Source organism: Chrysochloris asiatica, unplaced genomic scaffold (assembly GCF_000296735.1).
Source record: "Chrysochloris asiatica unplaced genomic scaffold, ChrAsi1.0 scaffold00089, whole genome shotgun sequence".
In the NCBI taxonomy this organism is placed as follows: domain Eukaryota; kingdom Metazoa; phylum Chordata; class Mammalia; order Afrosoricida; family Chrysochloridae; genus Chrysochloris; species Chrysochloris asiatica.
The window spans coordinates 8,190,313-8,215,895 of record NW_006408607.1 but is presented as its reverse complement, the minus strand read 5'-3'; the positions used below and the strand labels follow the sequence as shown (position 1 = coordinate 8,215,895).

Below are 25,583 nucleotides of genomic sequence, written 5' to 3'. Positions count from 1 at the left end.
AGTAAATAAGGAAGACTGTAGAAGAATTGATGCTTTTGAGTTCTGGTGCTAGAGGAGAATATTGAAAGTGCCATGGGCTGCCAAAAGAACAAACAGATCTGTGTTGGAAGAAGTACAGCGAGAGTGCTCCTTGGAGGCCAGGATGGCCAAACTTCATCTCTCATACTTCAGACATGTTGTCAGGAGGGACCAATCACTGGAGAAGGATATCATGTTTGGTAAGGTGGAGGGTCAGAGAAAAAAAGGAAGACCCCCCAGTGAGACTGATTGGCCAAGTGGCAGCATCAATGGGCTCAAGCATGGCAACAATAGTGAGGTTGGCCCAGGACCAGGCAGTGTTTCATTGTTGTGCATAGGGTTGCTATGAGTTGGTACTGACTCGATGGCACCTAACAACAACAACAACAACAACAACAACAAAGATGTAGTGTCCCAACCCTTGGAATTTCATTGCTATTCATGATATGTTCCTAGACGATTCAGGGTAGGGTTTGGCCATAGCAGAAACAGGGATCATGTAATTAGAAGTCTGGGGCTACAAACCATTAGCCTGAGCTGGCGGGGAAGAGAGGTTGGTCATTGAGTTTATCACAGGGGTAATGATTCCATCAATCATATTTATGGCATAAAACCCAAACAGAAACTCTGTACATCAAGTGAGCTTCAATATTCTCAGGAGGTCCTGCAATGGCACTATAGGATAAACACGACTGCTAACCAAAAGGTCAATGGTTCAAATAACACCAGCCACTGCTTGGAAACCCTATGTAGGGTTGCTATGAATTGGAACCAACTCGATGGCACATAACAACCACAATGTGTACTGTTAATATCCAAGAAGAAAATACAATAAAAGTATTTCCCAAATTTATTAATAATGAAACCCTACAAAAGGCAGCCACCACTTGTCTGTCAGTTTGTTGTATTGTGGTGTGTGTTGAAGTATTTATTTTAAGTTTTTATTGTGAATTAAGTGACAGTTTACATGGGAGAACATTAGCTTATATTCATCCTATTGTACTTCATTTCATTGCAATGATTACAATCCCTTCCATGCATCATCAACCAACCAAAGGGAACAACTCTCAAGCCTGCCCCCCAGCCATTAGCACACAGATCCTCTCCCTCCCTGAGACCAGAGTCCCCAGCCACTCCATCTCTCCATGTCATCATCTCTGCCTCCACCTCTGGAATCATTGCTTCTCTGTATAGGGTATTGCACTCTGCTCTTCTCCCTTGATGGTCCCAGGGTCCTCTGCTCCTGGACTGCAAAATCAACCACTCCCTTCTTTTTGTTACAAAATGTCTACCTTTACATTTCCAACACTCACAATCAGTCCTGATAGCAATTATTCACTATTGAACCACAAGAGTCTTATCCCCATCTCCTTTCATCAGTCCTGTTCCAGACAGGTTGGAAACCAGTCAGTGGAGATTCTACCTTCCCCCACACCCTCTGGAACTAGGTTCCCTCTTGAAAGCTTGTAAGCCAATACTTCTTGCCTTGGTAATCCCCCCCCTCCTCCGCCCCATTTTGGATAGCCATTGTCTAAGTTGCCCATCCAAGTCAACCCTGTGTACAGAAGGGGTGGGAATGATCCTCACTGAAAGATTTATTCCCTCTTTTGATCTACTACATCCAAAAATATAGGTCAAGTTCATCAAATTGTAGTGGATCACTCTTTTTTTCTTCTTTCTTCCTCTAGTCAAGTTATGATCATCCAGCCATTGAAGCCAGGTCAAGTGGGTACTATCTGCAGTGTGGGTGTTCTTGTGCATCTCCCCTCACTTTATATCAGTTGGATGCTTCACTCTCCACTCTAGTCCTCTGTGGCCATGTCCCTGTTTCTGGGTCCAGGAGTCCCCAGGTCTTGCCATACTGCTGGCCAACCAGGTTTCAACCCAGGTTTTCAGGAGTCTATTGAACGTGATCGGACTTAGCTCACAACTTCATTGCTGTTTTACCCGCCACTTCCACTTATCAGTTTCCAACGTGGTCACCAGCAAAATTACATGCTTGCTAGTATATTCCCCTTGAATCTCAGTCTTGGAAGGAGGTTTGCCATGAGGGGACCCAACTGCCTGCCTCAATAAATCCTGGGTGAACAATTTTCTTGTTCTTGTAGTAGTCAATCAGACTGCCATTACTGTTTTTGATTTTTCCTGCTGTTTTTTCTTTCAAGAAGTATCTTCTGTTTCTTCTAGACATTCCAGGATGGTCTGCTTGTCCTAAACAGTGGAAATTTCCAACCTCAGAAGATTCTGGATGGGGATTAGGATTCCACTTGGGGTTTCATGTAATGCAAAGTCTCCACAAGAAGCCTCCTTGAAGTACTTATTGATGAATATCAAAGAATACAGCCTTCAGTATGGGTTACAACTGAATGTAAATAAAACAGAAATCCTCACAAGTAGACCAATAGGCAGAGAATAGACTGAAGTTGTCAAATATTTCATTTTACTTGGACACACAATCAACACCCATGGAAGCAGCAGTCAGGATATCCAAAGATTTGCATTGGGCAAATCTGTTCTAAAAGTTCTTTTTAAGTTGTTAAAAAGGAATAATGTTACTTTTTAGATTAGAGTGCATTTGACCCAAGACAGGGCATTTTCAAGTCCTTCATATGAATATGAAAGCTGATAAATTATTAAGGAGGACTGAAGAAGAATTGGGGTCTTTGAAATATGGTATTGGCAAAGAATATTAAATATACTATGGATTGCCAGAAGAGTGAACATATCTGAGTTGGAAGTATAGCCGGAATGTTCTTTAGAAACAAGGATGGTGAGACTTTGTCTCATGTACTTTGAACATGTAACCATGAGGTTTCAGTCCCTAGAGAAGGACATCATGATTGGCAGAAAGTCAGTGAAAAAGAGAAAGACCCTCAAGGAGACGGATATAAGAACAATTTTAAGGATGGTGCAGGGTCAGGCAATATTTCATCTGTTGTATCTAACACTATTCTACTTTGAGGAGGTAGCTCTTCCCCAGTTGCATTTTGAGTGCCTTCCAACCTGAGGGGCTCCTTTTCCAGCACTATATCTGACAGTGTTTCTCTGCTATTCATAAGGTTTTCAGTGACTAAATATTCGGAAGCAGTTCGTCACTCCGACTTCCTAGTCTGTCTTCCAAATTCCCTGGCATAGATGAGTGAGCGCCTTCAGTGCTGTATCTGTGTTTTGAAAGACTTCAATTTGTATTCCATCAGTTCCTGGAGACTTGTTCTTTGCCAACGCCTTCAGTGTACTTTGGACTTGTTTCTTCAGTACCATTGTGTCTAGATCATATGCTAACTCTTGAAATGGTTGAACATCAACATTTCTTTTTGGTACTGTGACTTTGTGTATTCCTTCCATCTTCTTCTGATGCTTTCTGCATCATTCAATATTTTGCCCATTCTCGTTGTTATTGAGTTGGTTCTGACTCACAGTGGCCTTGTATAGGGTTTCCGAGGAGCGGCTGGTGAGCTTGAACTGCCAACCTTGCTGTTTACACTGACCTTGAGGTCGAGTGCTTATCTGATGGTGCCATATAATCTTTCAATATTGCAAGTCGAAGCTTGAAGTTTTTCTTTAGTTCTCTCAGTTTGAGAAATGCTGAGTGTTCTTTCCTTTTGGTTTTCTAATTTCAGATCTTGGTTTTCATTATAATACTTGTTTTGTCTTCTTGAGCTGACCTTTGAAATTTTCTGTTCAACTCTTTTACTTTCTTCCAATTGCTTTAACATTTCAACACTGGAGAACAAGTTTCAGAGTCTCTTCTGACATCCATTTTGGTCTTTTCCTTCTCTCCTGTCTTCTTAATGACCTTTTGCATTCTTCCTGTATGATGTTCTTAATGTCATCACACAACTCTTCTGGCCTTCAGTCTCTAGTCTAACGCATCAAATCTGTTCTTCAGATGATCTCTAAATTCAGGTGGGCTACGTTTAAGATCATATTTTGGCTCTTGTGAACTTGTTTTAAAGCTGATTTTTCCTCAGCTTCAGCCTGAATTTGGCTATGAGCAACTGATGATCTTCTCCACAGTCTGTCCCTGGCCTTGTTTTGGCTGATGATATGGAAGTTTTCCACTGTGTCTTTTCACAAATGTTGTCAGTTTGTCTTCTGTGTATTCCAGCTGGTGAGATCCAAGTGTATGATTGTCTTTTATGTTGTTTGAGAAAGGTGTTTGCAATGAAGAAGCCATTTGTCTTCTAAAATTTTATCACGTGAGTTCCAGCATCATTCTATCACCATGGCCATATTTTCCAACAGCTAATGCTTCCTCCTTGTTTCCAACCTTTGCATTCCAATCACCATAACTATCAACACATCTTGATTACATGTTTGATCAATTTCAGACTCAAGAAATTGGTTGTTGTTGTTAAGTGCTGTAGAGTCGGTTCCGAGTCATAGTAACCTTGCATAGGGATTCCAAGGAAGGGTTGGTGATCTTCAACATCAATTTTGTGGTTCAAATGAACTTGCAGTGCAGCACATTAACCCATGGTGCCACACCAGGACACTGCAGAAGTTTGTAGAATTCTTTAATTTTATCATCTCTGACTTTAGTAGGTTAGTGCATACATTTAAATAATAGTAGTATTAACTGGTCTTCCTTGTTATTAAGTTGCTGTTAAGTGCTGTTTATAGGGTTTCCAAGGAGCAGCTGGGTTTGAACCACCCATCTTGTCTTTAGCAGCCTAGTGCTGTTCCTACAGCCCCACATGGATATTTTCCTATAATATACAGCATTTTACTTCAATATACATCTTAAAATGTTCTGGTTGATGATGAATGAGGTGCCATTTGTTTTGAATTTGTCATTCCCGGCATAGTAAACCATACGATTGTCAGATTCAAAATGTCCATCAGCAGTCCATTTCAGCCCTCTAATTCCTAGAATATCGGTCTTTATGTATTCCATTTCATTTTGACCACTTCCAATTTTCCTAGATTCATACTTCATACATCCCATGTTCTGATTATTCATGGATGTTTATAGTTGTTTCTCATCCTTTTGAATTGTGCCCCATCAGCAAATGAAGAAGGTTCAGAAAGCTTTACTCCATTTGCAGCATCACAGTCAACTCTACTCTGAAGAGGTCACTCTTCCCCAGTTGTATTTTGAGTGCCTTCCAACCTGAGGGGCTCATCTTCCAGTACCATATCTGACAATATTCTTGTGCTATTCACGTTTCAATGTTAATATTCTGGTACTATCTGACAGTGTTCCACTGCAATTCACAAGACATTCAGTGGGTTAACAATCAGAAGTAGCTGCTTCTCCTTCCTGATCTTAGTCTGGGAGCTCAGCTGAAACCTGTCCACCATGAGTGACCCTACTGGTCTTTAAAATACTGGTGGCATAGCTTCCAGCATCACAGCAACACACAAGCCACCAGAATATGACTAACTGACGGATGAGTGGTGGAACCAAGTGGTAGGCAGGTATATTTAGGGGACAGCAACACTAGTGATTTGTGCACAATCATGGAACAGTCAACCACTCAAGATCAAAAGGGCATCATTTACCTGGGGACAAGGTTCAGAGACATTTGGAAGGAGGGTGGAATGGAAATAGGAACCATATGTAGGAAGTGGGATTGCAGACATTTAGATGAAGCCAAGTGTGTGAATTGTTGGATGTAAAATTGATGATCTGCTCAGGAAACCTTAACTCAATTAAACAAAAAAATCTCATTTTGACCCATTATTATCCTTCCAAGTTTCTTGCTGAAGGGCTTCAGCTGTTTTACCTTTTGTTGTGGCTTTCCATCTACGCAGCCCTCTTTAAAATCCACATCCATCACCAGCTCTCTTTGCCTTCATTTCTCTTCTTTTTCAAGCATACACCCACAAGCTATTATTACAGTTTCTTCCTCACAAACACCCCAATTTTCTTGGCTCCACTGCTTCGTGTCTGAGGTGCACATAACTTGAGAGAGAAGATGAAAACCTAGGCAGAGGAAAGCAGATGATGATGATATTCCATCGTGCTTACTGAGAAAGAGTCCCAGGGACTGTGGTTTCATTTTGCAGCAAGGATGGGCTTTTCCATCGGAGCCTCAGACTTCTGGTTCAGTTGCTGGCAGCGCTGAACATACAGCATCCCTACACTTTCTCCTATCTGGGGGTCCTGGCTTTGTGAAAATGGGCAATGTGTGCTGTGGGCTGCTGGATCCTAAGAGAAAGGGGAAAGAACATGGTTGTTTTTGAATGTCCACATCCTTATTCCACTTATCAATGACATCATTCAGTCCCTTCCACAGGAGGTTTGTGTGAGGCACAGATACAGGCCAGGAACGTGGTGTCAGTGAGATACCACCAATGGGAGACAACAGTAAGCGTAAGTAATATGGTTTTCCTCAATGCCTCTTCCTTCATCACACTTGGCTTATAAAAAGTAACAACCTTACATATACATTCCTGCAATAACAGTAATTACAGTAATCTATGAGTTGCTACATAGGCAGACATGTAACCTGAACAAGTGTTGGAAGGTGAATGGGATTAAACCCCCCCACATATGTAAATATGGAGCTCTGGTAGCGTAGTAGTTATGAGTTGGCTGCTAGCCTCAAGGTCAGCAGTCCAAAACTATCAGCAGCTCCATGGGAGAAAGAAGAGGCTTTCTGCTCCCATAAAGATTTACAGCCTTGGAAACCCTGTACAGGGTTGCTATGAGTCAGAACCAACTCTACACATATACCACCTATATATATATATGTTTGGCATAAGATATTTCTACACATATTCATATGCATTGCAAATACATGAATATAGTAAAGCATACAAGGGACAAAGTTATAAAAAATTGTTGTTGTTAAGTGCCATTGGTTGGTTCTGACCCATAGCGACCCTGTATAGAGTTTCTGAGGAGCGGCTGGTGAGCTTGAATCCCCAACCTAGCAGTTCAAACCAACTTTGCAGTCCGGCCCATTAAGCCACAGTGCCACACCAGGACTCCTTTTGAAAACTTTGTTGTTGTTGAGTGCCCTCAAGTCAATTCCGACCCATAGAGACCCTGTATAAGGTTTCCAAGGAGCAGCTGGTGAGCTTGAACCACCAAACTTTCAGTTCAAATGACTATGCAGTCTGACACATTAGCCCACAGTGCCACACCGGGACTCCTTTGAAAACTTAGCCATAGTCAAACACCTTGAAGGAATGAATCGTTGATTCAGTACCATGGTTTCAGGAGATAGAAAGGCCAATTGGCATAGCAAAATCCACAAAGACAGAGTCCTGATGTGGTGCTGTGGGATAAACATTGGACTGCTAACTGCAAGGTTCAAATCTATCAGCCACTCCCAGGGACCTCTATACAGGATTGCTATGAGTCAGATGGATTCTACGGCATGTAACAACAACGGTTCACAAAGACAATGTTCTACTTCCTACTTTGGTGAGTAGCCACTGGAATCTTCAACGTTTGGGAGCAGTTATCTAAGGTACAATTATTGATCTCTCCCCATTCAGAGCAAAGGCATGTGAAGAAGATCAGATGCGTGGAAGCAATTCTTCCAAAGGACTGATGGCCCACACGAACCTCAATCTCCACAATCCTGAAACCAGAAAACTAGATGGTGCCCAGCTACTATTTAAAGCTCTGAAAGGGAACACAATAGGAAGTCTTGGCTAGAATGGGAGAAAAATGTGGGGAAAACTCAAATCACATAAGTCACCAGGCTTACTGGTTGGGTAGAAACTGGTGGAACACCTAAAGCTATGGCCTGTAATTACTCTTCAAGCCTGGAGCTGAACCCACCCCCATGGTTCAACATTCAGCCAAAGAACAGACGGACCATATGGTGATTAATAACACCAGAGAGATAAGCACTCCTTAGAACAATCAATGATAAGAGATCAAAAGGACAGCAGTTACCCAAAGACAAAGTTCAGAAGCATGAAGGAAGAGGAAAGGATGAACGGAAAGGAAGGAAGTGAGAAGAGTGTTGTTATATAATGGGGACTGCCATCAATGTCATTAAACAAAATGTGTAAGAACTGTTGAATGGATTATCATTATGCTCTGAAATCTTTCACCCAAATCACAATAAAATGTTAAAAAGAAAGAAAACTAGAATTTCTGGCAAAATGGAAAACTAGGCAGACATACTACATAAACTCTCTACAACAAAGATGTTGTTGTTGTTGTTAGGTGCCATCGAGTTGGTGTCGACTCATAGCGACCCTGTTCACAGCAGAATGAGACACTGCCTCATCCTGGGCCGACCTCACTACTGTTGCCACGCTTGAGCCCATTGTTGCTGCCACTTGGCCAATCCATCTCACTGGGGGTCTTCCTCTTTTTCTTTTACCCTCCAACTTACCAAACATGATATCCTCTTCCAGCGACTGGTCCCTTCTGACAATATGTCTGAAGTATGAGAGATGAAGTTTGGCCATCTTGGCCTCCAAGGAGCACTCTGGCTGCCCTTCTTCCAACACAGATCTGTTGGTTCTATGGGCAGCCCATGGCACTTTCAATAACAAAGATATGGGAGACCAAATGAAACAGGCCTAGAGGCCAATCCTGGAACCCTGTGCTTCAGAGAAAAGGCTGGAGAAGTGGATTGAATACCTACTGGGAGGAAAAGCTGAGTGAAAGAAGGAGACTGACTGGTGAACGGACTGGCCAGATGCAGCGTGGCCATCTTGAACTTTTGTGAGCAGCTTTGGAGAGGCCTGGTGGCGCAGATTCATATGGACTACAGAAAAGGTATGATTCCTTCTTACTCCCCACATTGCCTGGGTGACAGAGGTGAAGCTGGCCCCCACCTCATCTGCCCCCAGCACAGACTGCTCTCCAGGAGTCCAGAGCAGTATGGTTTGAGCTAGTGTAAGGTGGCTGTTCACTGAGCCACCTTGGCACCTGGATTCAGGTGGGCTCTGCTCCAGAGCTGCAGAACCCACAGAGCTTCCAGGTCAGAATTAGACTAGCAGGAACCTTCATAATCAGCCACCCTGCCCCTACCTGCCCTCTGGTTCTGACAGACACTGTAACTAACACCTTGAAGCACCTCCATGAACTACTTTTGGATTGGGTGTTCTGAACCTAGACAACACCTGGGTCTACAGGAGCTCCACCTAGGACTGGGAACTCAGTCCTCACATCCCTCCTCCTCACACCTCATGAGTTCCTTGGTTGGCAGGAACTCCCCAGAGTTTTCTCCTCTAAATCCAACAACTGGACTGGTTTGGGGTTTATTCTTCCTCTAGTTGTGTCATTGTTTTTGTTTGCTAATTTTTTCTTCTCCTTCTTCCCCTTGATTTTTATCCTATCACAGGTTTTTTTTTTTTCCTTTTTATCTTCTATTTTCTCATTTCCACTCTCTTTTTCTTGTTAATTTTTCTATACCACTCTCTAGTCTCTTTTCACCTTCTTTTTTAGTGCTTTCTTTTACACTTTCCTTTTATTTTCTCTCTTATTTTTCTTTTGTATAACTATTTTTCTGTCCCTATTTTCTATTTTTAGTCATTATATTAATTTTTTCTTGTTGCTGCCTGTTTTTATTTCATTTTCTCCTTTATTATATTCTGGCTTTGCTGTTGTTAGTTTTCTTATTTGTTGTTTTGTTTTCCTGTACTGTGTTCACCTCTTGCCTCACCCATAGGAAACAGCAACACCATGCCCATACAGCGCAACCACAACCATACCTTCTATAGCTCCACCCACTAGACAAGAGTCAATACCAGTTCCTATACTTGATCAATGAGAGACAGCAACCAACACCAGCCAAATCCACCCTAACCTAAGCTGCATGAATGGGGAAAGGAAGACCGTGCACACACTTCCATTCTCTAATCACACATATCAGGAAATGCTGATGTGAGCCTAAGAACACACCAACATCTAATCAATTAAATAAAAATACAATGACACCGCAATGTCTCAGAGACAACAAATGATTTTATCTCATGTGAAGAAACAAGAGAGCATGGCTAAAACAAACGACCAAGATGCAGAGTCAGAAAATGTTTCTCAGGATGAAAGAATAATGGAACTACCTGAGAAAGAATGAAAAAGAATGATATGTAGGTACTTTCAATGGATTGACAGAAAGCAAGGAGAATACAGAAAAAAAAAATGAGAAGAATTTAGGAAAACAATACAAGACAAAATAAATGCAATAAAAAAAAAAAAACAAAAAAAACTTGCAAACAGAAATCCAGAAGATTAATGCCAATATCTCAGGAATGGACAATATATTGAAAGGGCAAAGAAGTAGATTTGAATCAATGAAAACCTGAATTAGTGAAATGAAGATAAATTTCTGAATATTAGTAAGTCAGAAAAACAGTCAGAAAAAAGAATGAAAAAAATCAGAAAAAAAAGTCTACAATTAATGTGGGACACCATGAAGAGGAATAACTTATGGGTGGTTGCAATTCCAGAATAGAAAGAGACAATACAAAGAATGGAGAATATTCCTGGAAGGCAATTTCCATGACATGAAAAGCAACAAGAAAACCATTCAGAAAGCTGAATGCCAGAAGGATAGACCTCACAAGAAATCCTCCAAGACATATCATGAAATTTTCCAAAACCAAAGAAAAGGAGAGGATTCTGAGGGCAGCTCAGAACAAACGAAAAGTTACCTACAAAGGAGAACCAATAAGACTAAACTTTGATTTCTTATCAGACACCACACAAGCAAGAAAGAAATGGAAAGACAAAAACAAAACTCTGAAAGGAAATTGTCAACTAAGAATTATATATACAGAAAAACCATCCTTCAAATATGATGATGAAATTAGGCCATTTCCAGATAAATCAAAATGAAAGGAATTTGTAATAACCAGACAAATTTTACAAAAAACACTAAAAGGTATTCTTTGGACTGAGAACCAACAACGACCCACCAGACAACAACCTGACATTAACATACATTACACCACCACCCAGAATTCAATCCAGATAGAGATATTTCCAAAGTTACACAAACCTGCAAGACTGAAAATAGGGAAACAGATATATTAATTTAAAATGAAGTCAGCTACAAAGCAAAAATAAAGGAATAATGTCGATACAGAACTTCCAAAGGGGAAGGAAGTCAAATAGAGTTTGACATAAAACAGACTGTTTTAAAAGTGAAAAAAATTCACAAATTACAGAGTAATCTCAAAGAAAATTAATACACTTTCACACCAAAATTAAAAAGAGGAAAATTAGAAAGATTTATTAAACATTTTAACAACAGCAATGAAGAAAATTAAAAGAAAACCTACAAACAAAATTAAATCAGTATAGAAATTTTTGTGGAACAAAGAAACTAGCAACATCTCAAGGAAACACACAGAAAAATGACAGCAAACAGTTCATCCTTATAGATAATTATACTGAATGTAAATTATTTAATGTCAGTCAAGAGACAAAGAGTAGCAGAATGGACAAGAAAACAGTATCCTTCAATATATTTTTTAGAAGAGACACATTTTACACACAAAGACAAAACTAGAATAAAAATCAAAGGATGGAAAATATATATTAAGCTAACAGCAATAAAAAACAAGCAATATTGGCAATATTAATTTTTGATAAAATAGACTTTAATGCAAAAAAACAGCATAAGGAAAAAAGAAGGACATTATATTATGATTAAAGGGCCAACTGAACAAGAGGATATAACCATAATAAATATCTATGTTCCCAATGAAAGATGCTCAAAATTCAGAAATCAAAGTTAAATAGAAGTAAAGATAGAAATAGACAAATCTACAATAATAGTGTTGCTGTTGTTATCGAGAGTCATTGAGTTGTCTCTGACCCATAGCGATCCTATATGGGGTTTCCAAGGAGCAGCTGGTGAGCTTGAACCACTGACCTTGTGGATCAAACTGACCTTGCAGTCCAGTGCATTAACCCACAGCACCACACCAGGACTCCACAATAACAGTTGTTGTTGTTGTTGTTAGGTGCCATCGAGTCAGTACAGACTCATAGCAACCTTATGCACAGCAGAACGAAACACTGCCCAATCCTGGGCCAACCTCAGTACTGTTGCCACACTTGAGTCCATCGATGCTGCCACTTGGCCAATCCATCTCGTTGGGGGGTCTTCCTTTTTCTCTGACCCTCCACTTTACCAAACATGATATCCTTCAACTTGTCCCTCCTGACAATAAGTCCGAAGTATGAGAGATGAAGTTTGGTAGATTTTAATACACTTTTGATGAAGGACAAAACAACTACATAGAAATTCAATAAAGACAAAGAAGAACTAAACAACATAGAAGAATGGGTACACAAACTTTGATACATACATACAATAGAATACTACAGAACATTGAAGAAGAATGATGAATCTGTGAAACACCTCTCATGGATGGACCTGGATGACATTTTGCTATGTGAAATTTAGAAATCACAAACGGACAAATATTGTATGAGATCACTGTTTTTAAAAGTTCAGAAATGGTTTCCTTGCTAAAAGAAATATTCTAGGACAGTTACCAGGAGTGAGAGGGAAGGGAAAATTAGTCACTGGGTAGAGGGTGTTTTTGTTAGGTGCTGTTGAGTGAATTTGGGTTCACAGCGACCCTATGCACATGTTAACTTGGCTGATGGGGAAGGCAATCCACAGCAAGAGGGAGGTCAGCACAGGTCAGATGAAGGCAGTGGAAGACACAGGGAGGAGTGCAAGAGTTAAAGTGAGTAGAAGTAAATACTGTGAGCTGATGGGACAAGGAGGGGACTGCAATCATTGTAATGACACGAAGTGTATGTTTTATAGAATGTGGGACTCATGGTCTGTTGTGTAAACCTTCAATCAATTCAAAATAAAAAGTTTTAAAAATAAATAAACAAAACAAAACCCACGGGAGAGAAACCAGATAGGTACGCTAATCTATTCAAAAGTAAGGGAATTAAAGCAATGTGAACTTGTCATTGTCATATGTTAGAGATGACACGGTAAGTCCAATTTGTTTGAGAGGAAGTGTGTTAGTTTTCTATTGTTGCTGTAATAAATTGCCATAAACTTAGTGACTTAAAACAATGTACATTTATTACAATTCTGCGGGTAAAAGTTGTAAAATTAAGGTGTCTGCAGGGCTGTGTTCCTTCTGGATGCTCTAGAAGAGAATCCATTTCCTTACCTTTTCTAGTTCCTAGAGACCTCTTGCAAGTCCTGATGTGGTGCTGTAGGATTAGCAAAGACTGTTAGCCACACGCACCGCAGCTACTCCTTGTTAAGCTGCTATGAGTCAGAGACTGCTATAACAACAGAGATTTCCTACAAGGACCCCTGGTAGCGTGATGGTTAATTGCTTGACTGATAACTGAAGTGTTGTGGCTCAAACCCATCTAGTGCTCCATATGAGAACAGACCTGCTGATCCTCTCCCGTAAAGATTACACTTTACGAAACCCTGTGGGCAGTTCTAGCCTATTATATGGGGTCTTTATGAGTTGGAATTGACTTGATGGCATGCCACATATCTAAGAAAAAAGTTTTAATGGTAAACTTGAAAGATACAGTGATTAAGGATAAAGAATATTTGAAGATGTAATACAAAAACAATTATCTAATTAATATGACAAAAACCCAAACCTACTTCCAACAAGCTGATACTGCATAGCAACCCTATGTAGGGTTTCTCAGGCTGTAAATCTTTATGGGAGCAGACAGCCTCATCTTTCTCTAGAGGAGTAGCTGGTGGGTTTGAACCACCTACCTTGCAGTTAGCAGTCAGATGCTTATCCTCCTGCACAACCAGGGTTCCTTTAATATAACAAAGCCATTGATAATACGGGAAGCCAATTGCTTAAGTTAAAAGAATGATTTGAAAGAGCAATTTTATATGATTGTTGTTGTTGTTAGGTGCCATCGAGTTGGTACCAACTCACAGCGACCCTATGTACAATAGAATGAAACACTGCCCAGTCCTGGGCCAACCTCACAATTGTTGCCAGGCTTGAGCCCACTGATGCCACCACTTTGCCAAACCATCTCACTGGGGGTCTTCCTCTTTTTATCTGACCCTCCACCCTACCAAACATAATATCCATGATATCACATCATGATATCTTTAGATGCTTAGAAACACAAAATTTACCAAATTTATCTTCACTGTCTATTGTTCTCTCTCCCCACCTCATTCTGAATTTACTCACTTCTCCTCACTATTTTATTCCTAAATTGGCCAAACTATATCATATTGAAATGCATGAAAATATTTTTTAGAGTTACTAAAAAAGAATTACATTTAATACAAAATCAGGCGAACTGCAACACTTCAGTATTTTATTGTTCCTGACAATGGATAAGGGCAAAAGCAAAAATAAAAGGCATACAGATTTGAAAGAACAGTAAAATTGTCTTTATTTACGGATGACAAATCATGCATGTAAAAAAATCTTAAGGGAGCTACAAAAAAAGCTACATTAAATAAGTTTAGCAAGATCAATATAAAAAAGTCAATTATATTTCTTCTGTATATTAACAACAAACCATTGGAAATAAAACCAAAAAACTACCATTTACAATAGCATCAAAAATGTAAAATAACTATGAATGAATGTTTAAAAACTGGTGCAAGAATTAATCACAAAAAAATAGAAAAAACTGAGTTAAATTAAAGGAGTAACTAAATGGAGAGATAAGATGTTTATGGGTCCAAGACTCAATATTGTTATCTGTTAGGCCTTAAACTGTGTCCCCCTACAAGTCAGACCTGACTTCATGGTACTTAACAACATCTGAGTTTCAAGTCCTAACCTCTATGCTTGTGGTTAAGAGTACCATTTGGGCATAAATGTTCCTTGTTATACTAATGAGAGACAATTACTGTTGATTGTGTTTTAAGTCAATATTTTTAGAAATAAAAGCGAGATTAAACAAGCAAGTTAGAGAAAGAGAAATGGAGAAAGAGAGATCCCAATCACAAGATTTCCCAGGGTCAGAAGCTCAAAAGACAAGGACCCTCGTCCAGAGTCAGAGTCAACAGAGAGAAAGCCTTCCCCTATTGCTGGCATCTTGAACTTAGACCTCTAGTGTCCTAAACTTTGAGAAAAGAAACTTTTGTTTGTTAAAGTCTCCCATTTACGGTATTTTTGTTACAGCAGCACTAGATAACTAAAACTGTATCAATTGTCCCCAGTATCATTCAATGCTATCCTAATAGAAATCTCATGAGCCTTTTTCTTTTCTTTCTTTTTTTTGGGTAAAAATTGACAAACTGTTTCTAAAAATTTAGAATATGCAAAGAACGTAGAATAGTCAAACTAATTTTGACAAAGCAAAGCAATATTGGAGGACTTAGAGTACTTGACTTAAATACTTCCTATGAAGGTACTCCATGGCACATAACCACCACCACCATAAAGGTACAGAAACCTAGATAGAATGGAATTACAATAAAGATACATATAATTCCATGGATTGGACTTGAGTCCAGAAATTAGTACCACATATATGATCAGCTGATTTTAAACAAAGATACTGACATATAATAATCTTTTCAACAAATGCTATTTGAAACATGAGCCTCAACCCTTAATTTATAACATACATATAATTTAACTAAAAAATTGATCACAGCCCTAAATATAAAAGTTATAACCATAAAGTTTCAAGAAAAAAATATAAGAAAACATCTGCAGTGCAGTAAATTGCATGGTGTGGCTCTTCTAGCCATGGTTTTTATAACTCCCACCGAATGATTGATTGGAACTACGTAGATTGGGGGATTTCTTTTTTTCCTGATGGGTCTGGATAAGATATAATGGGAGAAGATTCTGATAGGATTATATGGTTCAGTTGTGAGTGATCGTTAACAAGGTTAATTGTGATTGTAAAAACTCAGAACTCTATCCTGGGAATTAGCCAGTTTCCCTTTTGATGGTTTTGAACATGGGCCATCTCAGCAGCAGGAAAGGGGATCTCACTACCAACAAGAAAGAAAAGTCAGGGCTGGAGCACGTTCTGAGATCCCATGTTGAACCTTGTTGAGCCAGGATATAGAGTTGTAACACCAGAGGAGAAGCAGCAGCAGAAACAAGAGTCAGGTCATGACTGAGCAGTTGTCTTCCTGGCTCATGGAACAGGTAAAGCTGAGTGCCTTTGGGTAGGAGTCTTGTTTGTAGATTAGGATGCCTCTAGCATTTAACTGGGGAGTTAGGTTTACCAACTCATGACGCTAGAACCGAGTGTCTCTGGGTTGAGGATTATGGGGGAGTAAAGTGCCCTTGGCAAATTTATCAGTAGTATTAAAAGAGCTTTATAATATTGCCCAAGCAGGCCAGAGGCCAGGCCAAGGGGTCACAGGCCAGAGAGAGGCTAGCATGTGGGCACGGCAGAGAAGAGGCTGTCTTGTCCAAGGAACTGTATCCGAAATAACTCTAATCCTGAATTTTAACCTGTCACCTTCCCTAAAAAACCCTATCATTGTGAGTATTATCTCCCAGCTTTGTTGGGCCATTGTAATGAATGACTGAAGGCAGCTGAGAAGTAGACCGTGCTATGGGAGGGAAGGCTGGTATCAGAACAAAGGTGGCAGGTGGAAGCAGAGGGTGACCGCTGCTCAGAAGACCCGACCTTGGGCTGATGCTGCTGTTGACTCTTCGTCCCCCTTTTGGAGTCAGACAGCACTGCCATGTCAATTTTTCCACATCTTTGTTACTTTGGGTTGTGCAAAGATTTCTTAGACAGGACACAAAGAACATGAAACATAGAATGAAAAAATAGATACATTGGATTTCATAAAAAATGTAAACTTTTGTCCTTTTAAGACAGTTAAGGAGAAAGATAAGTCCACAAACTAGAAAAAATTCAAATGATATACTGTATCCAGAATAAAGAATTCTTACAACTCAATAATAATGGATTAAAAATGGGCAAAAGACTTGAGCACTTTACAAAAGAATATGAATGACAACTAAGCATGAAAATGTGCTTAACATCATCAGTAATTAGGGAAAATGAAAACTAAGATCCCCTATTAGAATGCATAACATGATAAAAGGAGACTTGCTGGCACAGTGATTATAAGCTAAACTGTCAACAGAAAGGTTGGTAGTTGGAATCCACCCAGTGGCTTATGAGAGAAAGACCTGATAATCCACATCTTTCAAGATTTACCCTATAGGCTAGTTATACAGTTACAGGAGATCGCTGAGTCAGAAAGAACTTGACGGTACCCAACAACAGATAACCAGATGTAGGTGAGGATTTGGAGCAACTGGAACGCTTATACATTGCAGGTTGGAATATAAATTGGTACAACCACATTAGCCAACAATTTGAAGGATTCTTAGAAAGTAAACATATGCTATACTAGAACCTACCCAGTGCTGCCGAGTCTGTTTTGACTCAATGACCCTAAAGGACAGAGTAGAATGACTCCCTAGGGTTTCCAAGCCTGTAAATTGTTATAGGAGCAGACATCATCTTTCTCTCAAGGAGCAGCTGATGGGTTTGATTTGCTGACCTTGTGATTTTGACTCACTGCACCATATGCTTACCACAGAATCCAGAGATTCTACTCTTAGGTATTTACCCAAGGGAAATGAAAATATATGGCCACAAAAAGACGTGGACGTCAAAATTTTTAGTCGTTTTATCCATCTGGAAAAACACAGATGGCTATCAACAGATGAAGAGATAAAAACTGTGAAATATTCATATAATAAGAAACTATTCAGCAATAAAAAAGAATGAACTGTTAATCACATAACATTGATGAATTTCAAATATATACTGAACTAAAGCAGAAATAAGAGTTCATACAGTATAATTTGATTTACATGAAAGTTTAGAAAGGACAAAATTGATTTTTACTAACAGAAATCACACCAGTGGGTGGGTGCCTAGCGTGAATATGTGCTTAGAAGTACTGAATGGGAAGAACACAGAGGGAAATTTTTTGGGGGGATGGAAATGTTCTATACCTTGGTGGCAATGGTGGCTACATTTACCAAACCTTCTCACTCTGTACTCTTAAATATATACATTTTACTGCATGTAAATTATATCTTAATAAATTGGATTTACATGAGAAAAAAAGAGTGTGGAGTCCTGGTGTGGCACTGTGGGTTAATTATCTGGACTGCAGTCGGTTTGAACCACAATGTCAGTGGTTCAAGCTCAACACCTGTTCCTCAGAAACCTTATACAGGGTCGCTATGGGTCAAAACCAACTCGACGACACTTAGCTATAACAATAACAAGCTTTTACTTTTCCCTCTCTCAAAATATTCTTCTATAAATCAATAGCTATGTAGTCAGGATAAATAACTCATTACTCTGTGCAAGTTTCCTCATCAGGAAAATAAATGAATAAAGTAAGTTCATTCATTCATTCATCTAATAAACATTTATTAATGCCTATGCACTCCTGGTGTGGTTCTGTAGGATCAGCACTGGACTGCGAAATACAAGGTTGGCAGTTCAAATTCACCAGCTGTTCCTTGGAAACCCTATACCAAATCGCTATGAGTTGGAACCAACTCAACAGCACTTAACAACAACATGGGCCACAAGAGTCCTGGTGTAGTGCTGTGAGGATAAGCACTGAACTGCTAATTGCAAGGTCAGTGGTTCAAACTCCTTGGAAACCCTATACAGGGTGCTATGATTGGAAATTGACTAGTTGGACTGACATAATAGCACTTACAATAACGAAGCATAAGGAACCCTGGTGGGTTAGGCATTGGACTGCTAACATCAAGGTTGGTAGTTCAAACCCACCACTGCTCCACAGGAGAAAGATGAGGCTGTCTGTTCCCTTAAAGAATTACATTCTTGCAAATTCGACATAGGGTCATTATGAGTCAGAATAGACTCAGTGATAGTGGGGTTTTTATGGGGCATAATAGACAAAAGAATAATTGAATTATGGTGCTGGTGAAGAATACTGAATGGATTGCCAGAAGAATGAACACACGTTTGTTGGAAGAAACCAGAATGTTCCTTAGAAGCAAGAATGGTGAGACTGCATCTCACATACTTTGCATATGTTATCAGTAGGGTTCAGTCCCATGGCTGGTAAAGTAGAGGGACAGTGAAAAACAGGGAGACCTCCAACAAGATGGGTTGACATCATGGCTGCAACAACGTGCTCAAACATAGCAACTGTTGTAAGAGTGACACAGGTCTGTAGTTTCATTTGGCTGTCTACAGGGTTGTTATACACCACCACCGCTATCTAGAGATATAACGCTGAAAACAACTGTTTTGGTTTATCAAGGAGTTGAGTCGAGTGGAAGAGAAAGACAAGCTAACACATGATTATGATGCATCTTGTGACTATTAAGGTATAAGGCAGTCTTCCCTGGTGAGATGATGCCTGAGTTAGAATTTGAGATACTAGTAAGAGGTAATGAAGGAAGAGAAGGCATTCTGATTTGAGGGACTTGTATGGACAAAGGGCCAAAGGAGAGAGACATGTCATGTGTTCGGCCAACTTCAGGCAGTTCAGTAAGTCTGTGACACAGAATTCATTCATCCTTGGCAGTGAGTGGTTGTGACTTGGAAGGAAATATGTGAAAAACAAAGAACAAAACAACCCACCCCCACACTTTGAGCGTAAACAATGTATAGACAGGGATTCTGTACCAAATAATAACACCCATGTTATAGAGAACTCCTTACAAAGTAAGATGATTGATTGTCATGATCAGTGAGGGTTCTTTCTGAAGACAGAATCTTTAGTTGTAAGAAATCCTGGCAGGCCTGGTGGGGTGTGAGCTCAACATTCCCTATTCTTAGGTTGTAGCAATTCTATAGTCTACATTTTCTCATGTTCATATTCAACTTCCTTGGAAGATCAAACCAGTCTCATAAGCCAGCCTCACAGCCCTCACTGGGTTTACAGACTTCACAATGATCCTGGGAGCAGTTCCTGTGGTCAGAGGGATGGGACCTAGTGACTGGCTTGGCCAGGATCCAGAGTAAGGTGGGGTTGGTCTTAGCTTCACCTGAGGTACATGGGAGTTGGGTTAGTCTTCAAATCCAAATTAGAATCTTTAGGAAAAATGGAGAAGAGTTTCTAAGTAGGAATTGCTTTTTAAGAAAAACAGATGCCAACAATTTGCAGAAGCCAGGTGACATTACCACATATGGGCAGCTTTCTTTATTTTCTATACCTCACACACTGGTCAGTGAGAATGGACTTGAGAACTTGGTGAGTTTAGAATTAGAACATGCAGACACACCATTATCAGTTAGCGGTCTAAGCACCATATGATGGATGGACAGTTTTATAAGAACACAGAGAAGGGCTTAATGAATTTTAATTTACAGCCTCTGAGGTATCTTCACAATACAGGAGATTTCTCAGCTGCCCTCTGGCAGAGACACAAGCAAGTGGCCTGGTGGGATCCATGTGTGATCTGGTAAGGCTGAGGTTTAGGTAAACAGGCATGTTGTATGAGCAGAACGGAGAGAACCAAGCTGTGAAGAATTTTTCCTGCCATCATACAGAGCTGGGATTTTATTCTTGAAGCAACGGGGAGCTGTTGACTTCTAAATCTATTTAGAAAGCTGTAAGAATCAAACCAACACTTCTCAACACAAGTGTTGGCAGAGAAAGCTAAGTTTTGAGACAGAAGGCTAGAGACGTCCGAGTCGAATTCTCTGTATGTTCCATGGGTAGGCTGGGTGAGCACGTGCTGAGTCTGAGGGGTACTATGCAGTTAAGGCAAACTGGAAATTCCTATCTGCCTGAAGGCATGACAGGAACATTCTGGTCAGAAAGAGTTCAATAAACTCTTCCATAATATGTATGCATATTATATGGTGGATGGGTGAGCTACATTTTATCAGTGGGTAAACTGAAATCCAGAAGGACCAAATACAATTTGTCTATTAGGTTATTTCTCCATTAGTATCAATGGTCATGGAATAATTATAGAAGCATCACTAGTGACTAATCCTACTGGCAGAGGAAATGTGAAGAGAGTCACTGGCTATTAGGAGATGGCTTAGAGGTGCGGGTGGAAGGAAGATAAGGGAGGTAGAGTGAGGTGACATAGTTAGAGATGAAGTTCCTAACTGGAGTGGGAAAGGCATCCGAGTGGCCTCAACGCAGGATTTGAACCGGCAGCCAAAAGTAGCCATGGCAAAGAGGGGTTTGTGGCAGCAGTAAAATATGTGGCTTTGGGGTTCCGATTCAGAGTGATTAGGAGTTACCTGTTCTAAGAGAAAGGATCTACTATACGTTATTTAGTCCTCAGTAAGTCGGCAAGTGCCAGGTGACTACAAATCCACGACAGAGATTCTCAAACCAATAACTGCTACACTTAGAGTCTTGTCTTGATATATACTTTCTAAATAAGATTCATTAAATACATTTGGATCAAATGTAATAAAATTCTAGGCAACCCATAACAGTATCATTCTATCAATGTACAGTTCTGTTGAAGTTATCAGCATCTTAAATTTGAGTTCAAAATGGAAAGATAATCATTTTAGACTCTCCCTCTCCCAAAACAGAAACGGTAGGCTTTTAGTAAACAGCACAAAATTATGCCCATTATTTTAATAAAGACTGATGCCGTCCATGTCTCGTCCCCCCTTTAGCCCTTATGCCCTGGCAGTGCACATCCTTACATCAAACGTCAGTAAGGCGGGTGTGGCTTTGAGCCTTGCTTCCTTTCATTTCCCAGGGAATCCTCTTTGCATGCTTCCAAAGTAACAGGATCTGGCAACAGACCTCACAGTGCCAAGTCTTCTAGGAGATGGAAGGTTGTGAAGTTTAAATGACCACCTCAGAATCCCCTGACTTTTTTTCAGAGTGACACTGTCCTGGGGAGAAAACTGTATTTGACCTTTCCAGTAGAGACCTTCAAAGGAGAAATAAAATGGAATGGGATAAAGAAGCTCTCTGGTAAGAGAAGTTGCCCAAAACATCAGCATACATTGGATTGCCTACTTAAAAGCATTATCTTGTTTCTCCACCCTCCAGACCCCACCATGCCTGTGAATAAAGAGCGATTCCTAAGACAAAGTAACACATTACCTACTGGTAGATTTGCAAACATACATAAGAGAATTGTCCTGGACGCTCCATAACCGCTTCAAGTTTATTAGAGTGTCCTCAGTTCTTATTGCATATACCATCACATGCCTTTTACAAGCCAAGATTCTATATACAGGATACGCAATTTAGCAGAAATGATGTCTGTTACTCCTCTTTTGAAGATCAGCAGCATGCAGTGCAATATTGGGTGTGCAGTTATTATTTCAAAAAGTGAAAAACTACTTCGGTTTAACTGCAAAGGGAACATGATCTTTATTGGCTTATATGCAAAGTTGAATTTTGGTTTTATGCAGAGTTTGCATAGTTCATGATTCGTTTCTAATGAAAAGCTAGATGTGTTGTCAGTGACCTTGAAGGCGATCAGGTGACAGTAGCAAACAGAAAAATTTGAAGAAGAGGCATCACTTTTAAAGTGGAAAGGTCAGCAAGAACTGCCTGAAACAAAACATAAGAAAGAGTTATTAGCAGCAGGATTACAATTGGCAAAGTCAAGTCTGGAGAGGCGAGTACAACAAGAACACCGTGAACAGGGCAGTTCTGGTTCCAACACACACTCCAGCTACTCTGGATTGTTTCTGTTGCTCTGGACAGCTTCCTTTCACTTTTCCAAACTTCTCCCTGCAGGGACGTGTGCAAAGTGCTAAATTGTGCAGTAGAAAATAACCTGGACTTTGGCCTTCAGCCTTCTTCAAATATACAAGGTAGTATGAGTTTCTAAGAGGTCTAACAATTCCACTTGCTTCTATAAATAAACGTACACTAAGAATCCTAGTCCTGATATACTAGTCTAAGGAGCAACTGACTTCAGGAAATCATTCTGAGATGAAACTAATGTTTATTCAGTTGTAACACACATAAACATCCCCTTCCTTTAAAAAAAAAAAAAAAAATGAATGTAGGCGGCTGTTTTAAGAACAAAATTTATGTTTCTATGAATGATAACAGAGAGTAATAGGGTAAGCCACTATTTAATTGGACCCTATTTCAGGTATAAATCATGCCATTGAAAAAAAATCTGCCTTAAATAATTAACTCATGATGAAAAACTATACAAAAAGGTCTACATATCATTCTGATATCATCCAAATCCAACCCTCTGAACTAGGCTTTCTTTGTTCTATGAGCATGACATTTGGATGTGAACAATGAGAAGAAAATGCAACAGGACTCTGGATAGTTTTTACTGGCATTGCTAGATTTCTAGTTTCTTATCCTGGTTTCCTATCATTTTGTTTATGACCCTTTTGCAACATTACTGGTTTCAACTCGTGAAGGAAGTTTGAATAGTCAATGACACTTAGCTCAGAACTGACAGGTTTGGTCCAAGTTAAAAGGAGAGTCTGAGAGCCATATGTGATCTATCTGTGCATCTGAGACCCAAGTGGCTGAGGTTGGCACTCTTTCAGGAACTATTTCCATCCCATCGCAGTGAAACTTATCCTTACTTCAGCTGCAGCCAGTGACGTCACCTCCATCAGGTTCACCGCTCGGAAGGCAAACACGGCAGCTGCCAGCACTGGAAAAGAATGCGCACTATTTCAACTGGGTACACTGGAGACACTGACTGCTACGCCCACAACCAACGAGGAGCACTCAGAACCAGTGCTTCACACGACCACACACCAGCAATTTTAGGGCCAGAGGAGGAATGGAAATGGTTTACTGCATCTGGCGGGCAGGGCCTGACAGCTGGACACACTGAATCCTATGTGTATGTGTGTGGCAAGGGGCAGTGGGAGTGGGGAGGCGGTGGGGAAAACCATTTTATGGATTGCTTCCTTCATATCAACTAAAGATGTAATGTTTCAAAATGGCCTGAGGAGCCAACGGCTGTCTTACAAATCTCGGTGTATTTTGATGCAGGTGAGTTTGACTCATCCACTAGGGCACTTCTCATGTGCTATTGTTGAGGCCGGAGGTCCTCACTGATGTCTCATCCCTGACAGGATAAGCTGTGCTTTCTGGGCATCACCTTGCCTGCTGCCCCTCAGGGTGGCTTCTCAGAGGCGGCACATAGATGATATTGCCATGATCATCCTGGGCTCTGCGGCTACAGGTCAGGGGCCAGGCTTCTTTGTGGCCACACACAGAGGCGACTGCAACCAGTGACCAGGAAGCAGTGGCATTTTTCTACAGGATGACAGAATTTGGACAGTCTAGCAAAAAAGCATTAGGTTAGTGAGAAAGGAAGACTGTGGTTAAAAAAAAAAAAAAAAAAGAGGTCAAAGTGGTGAAAGAAATTAAACTGTAAAGTTGTTGTTAGTGTAGTCATTGAGTCATTTCTGACTCATATTGACCCTGTTTAGGGTTTCTGAGGAGCGGCTGGGGAGTATGAACTGCCAACCAGGTGGTCAGCAGTCCAGTGCTTCCTGGTGACCGGTTGTAGTTGGCCTCTATCTGCGGCCCCAAAGCAGCCTGACACCTGACCTCCTCCCTTCTGAACCCAGGAGGGTCATGGCATCATCATCCACGTGCCGTCTCTGAGAAACCATGCCAAGTGCACTGGCATTATTCAATACATACCAAATAATGCCAGAGACCTGGGACCCAGAACTTACTGCTGAATTGAAACAGACCCTGTAAATACTTCAGAGTCAACAGGATTGTCAACCTAGAAGCGTTGCTGTGCACTGGTAACTCCTTCACAGGTTCTCCTTATCTGATGGAGACAGATTAGAAGTGAGTCGGTGTGAGCACAGATTTTGTTTTCTGTGTTGAATAACTGCAACAGAGTCAATGAAAGCTTGGCAGGATGGTCACATTTTCTGCTGAAACAGGAAAGAGTTTTATGTGGTGGGGAATTGTTTTGCCAAAGGTAGATGAGGGGGTGAAAAAAGAGCAGTCCATGAACTGACCTCAGCACACAAAATGCTCATGTGCTCATCAGCTTTATTTATCTTGGTGTCACATCACAGAAGTTCCTTTCTGTTCACTTCGTGTTTGGTTTGCCCAGCCCTTCCGCAGAAAGAACTGGTTGCCAAGTTGAAAAGATCTATACTTTGGGATGTTTTCAACCGAAAGCATGCTTCATATGAAATTTAAAAATTAAGGTTTACTTTTGGTCTTTTAAACTATTCTCAATATTTTCATAGTAAGCAATTCAATCATGAGAATTAAGACACTTTTGCTTCAAACTGTTCTCCCAAAATCTTAAATTAGCTCACAATTAAAGTCAATGATAGCTGCTAAAATAGTTATAAGGATTACACAATAAATCATTTGCGTACAAAATGTCATCCAAACCTAGTCATACAAAAATATATACTATGATCAAAACTAATTTGTAGACACCTAAATGAAATGATCCACCTGTGTGGCTCTTGATCTGGATTACAAGAAAGAGCTGTGAGTAATGCTGGTCCGTTGCTACATGTCCTAGAATTTTTTCCTGTTGCTTTTCCAGAAGCACTCAGGAAAATGGGCGAATGGGACAATAAGGGTTACCTTTCTACTTTCTCATCAGTAATGTTTGTATTAATATAGTAAGCTCACAGCAGAGCCCTCAATACACATTTATGTTTGTTGTTGTTGTTGTCAGGTGCCATCGAGTCGGAACCGACTCATAGCGACCCCATGCACAGCAGAACGAAACAATGTTTGATCCTGGGC

The 25,583-nt window shown here is 40.3% G+C and overlaps 1 protein-coding gene across 2 annotated transcripts in view; it reads right to left on the bottom strand.

The window, feature by feature from the left end:
- Window positions 1-22,201: 22,201 nt before the first annotated feature.
- TBC1D19 (TBC1 domain family, member 19) overlaps window positions 22,202-25,583 on the bottom strand; it is a 304,338-nt gene continuing 300,956 nt past the window's right edge. The window contains exons 20-21 of one of the 2 annotated variants that reach the window (XM_006866308.1): window positions 23,420-23,490; window positions 22,202-22,409 (exon numbers count right to left, since the gene is read on the bottom strand). In XM_006866308.1, coding sequence (XP_006866370.1) covers window positions 22,335-22,409; window positions 23,420-23,490 — 146 coding nt within the window. In that variant the 3' untranslated portion in view covers window positions 22,202-22,334. The remainder of the gene's footprint in view (window positions 22,410-23,419; window positions 23,491-25,583) is intronic. The other variant, XM_006866309.1, reaches the window with a different exon arrangement.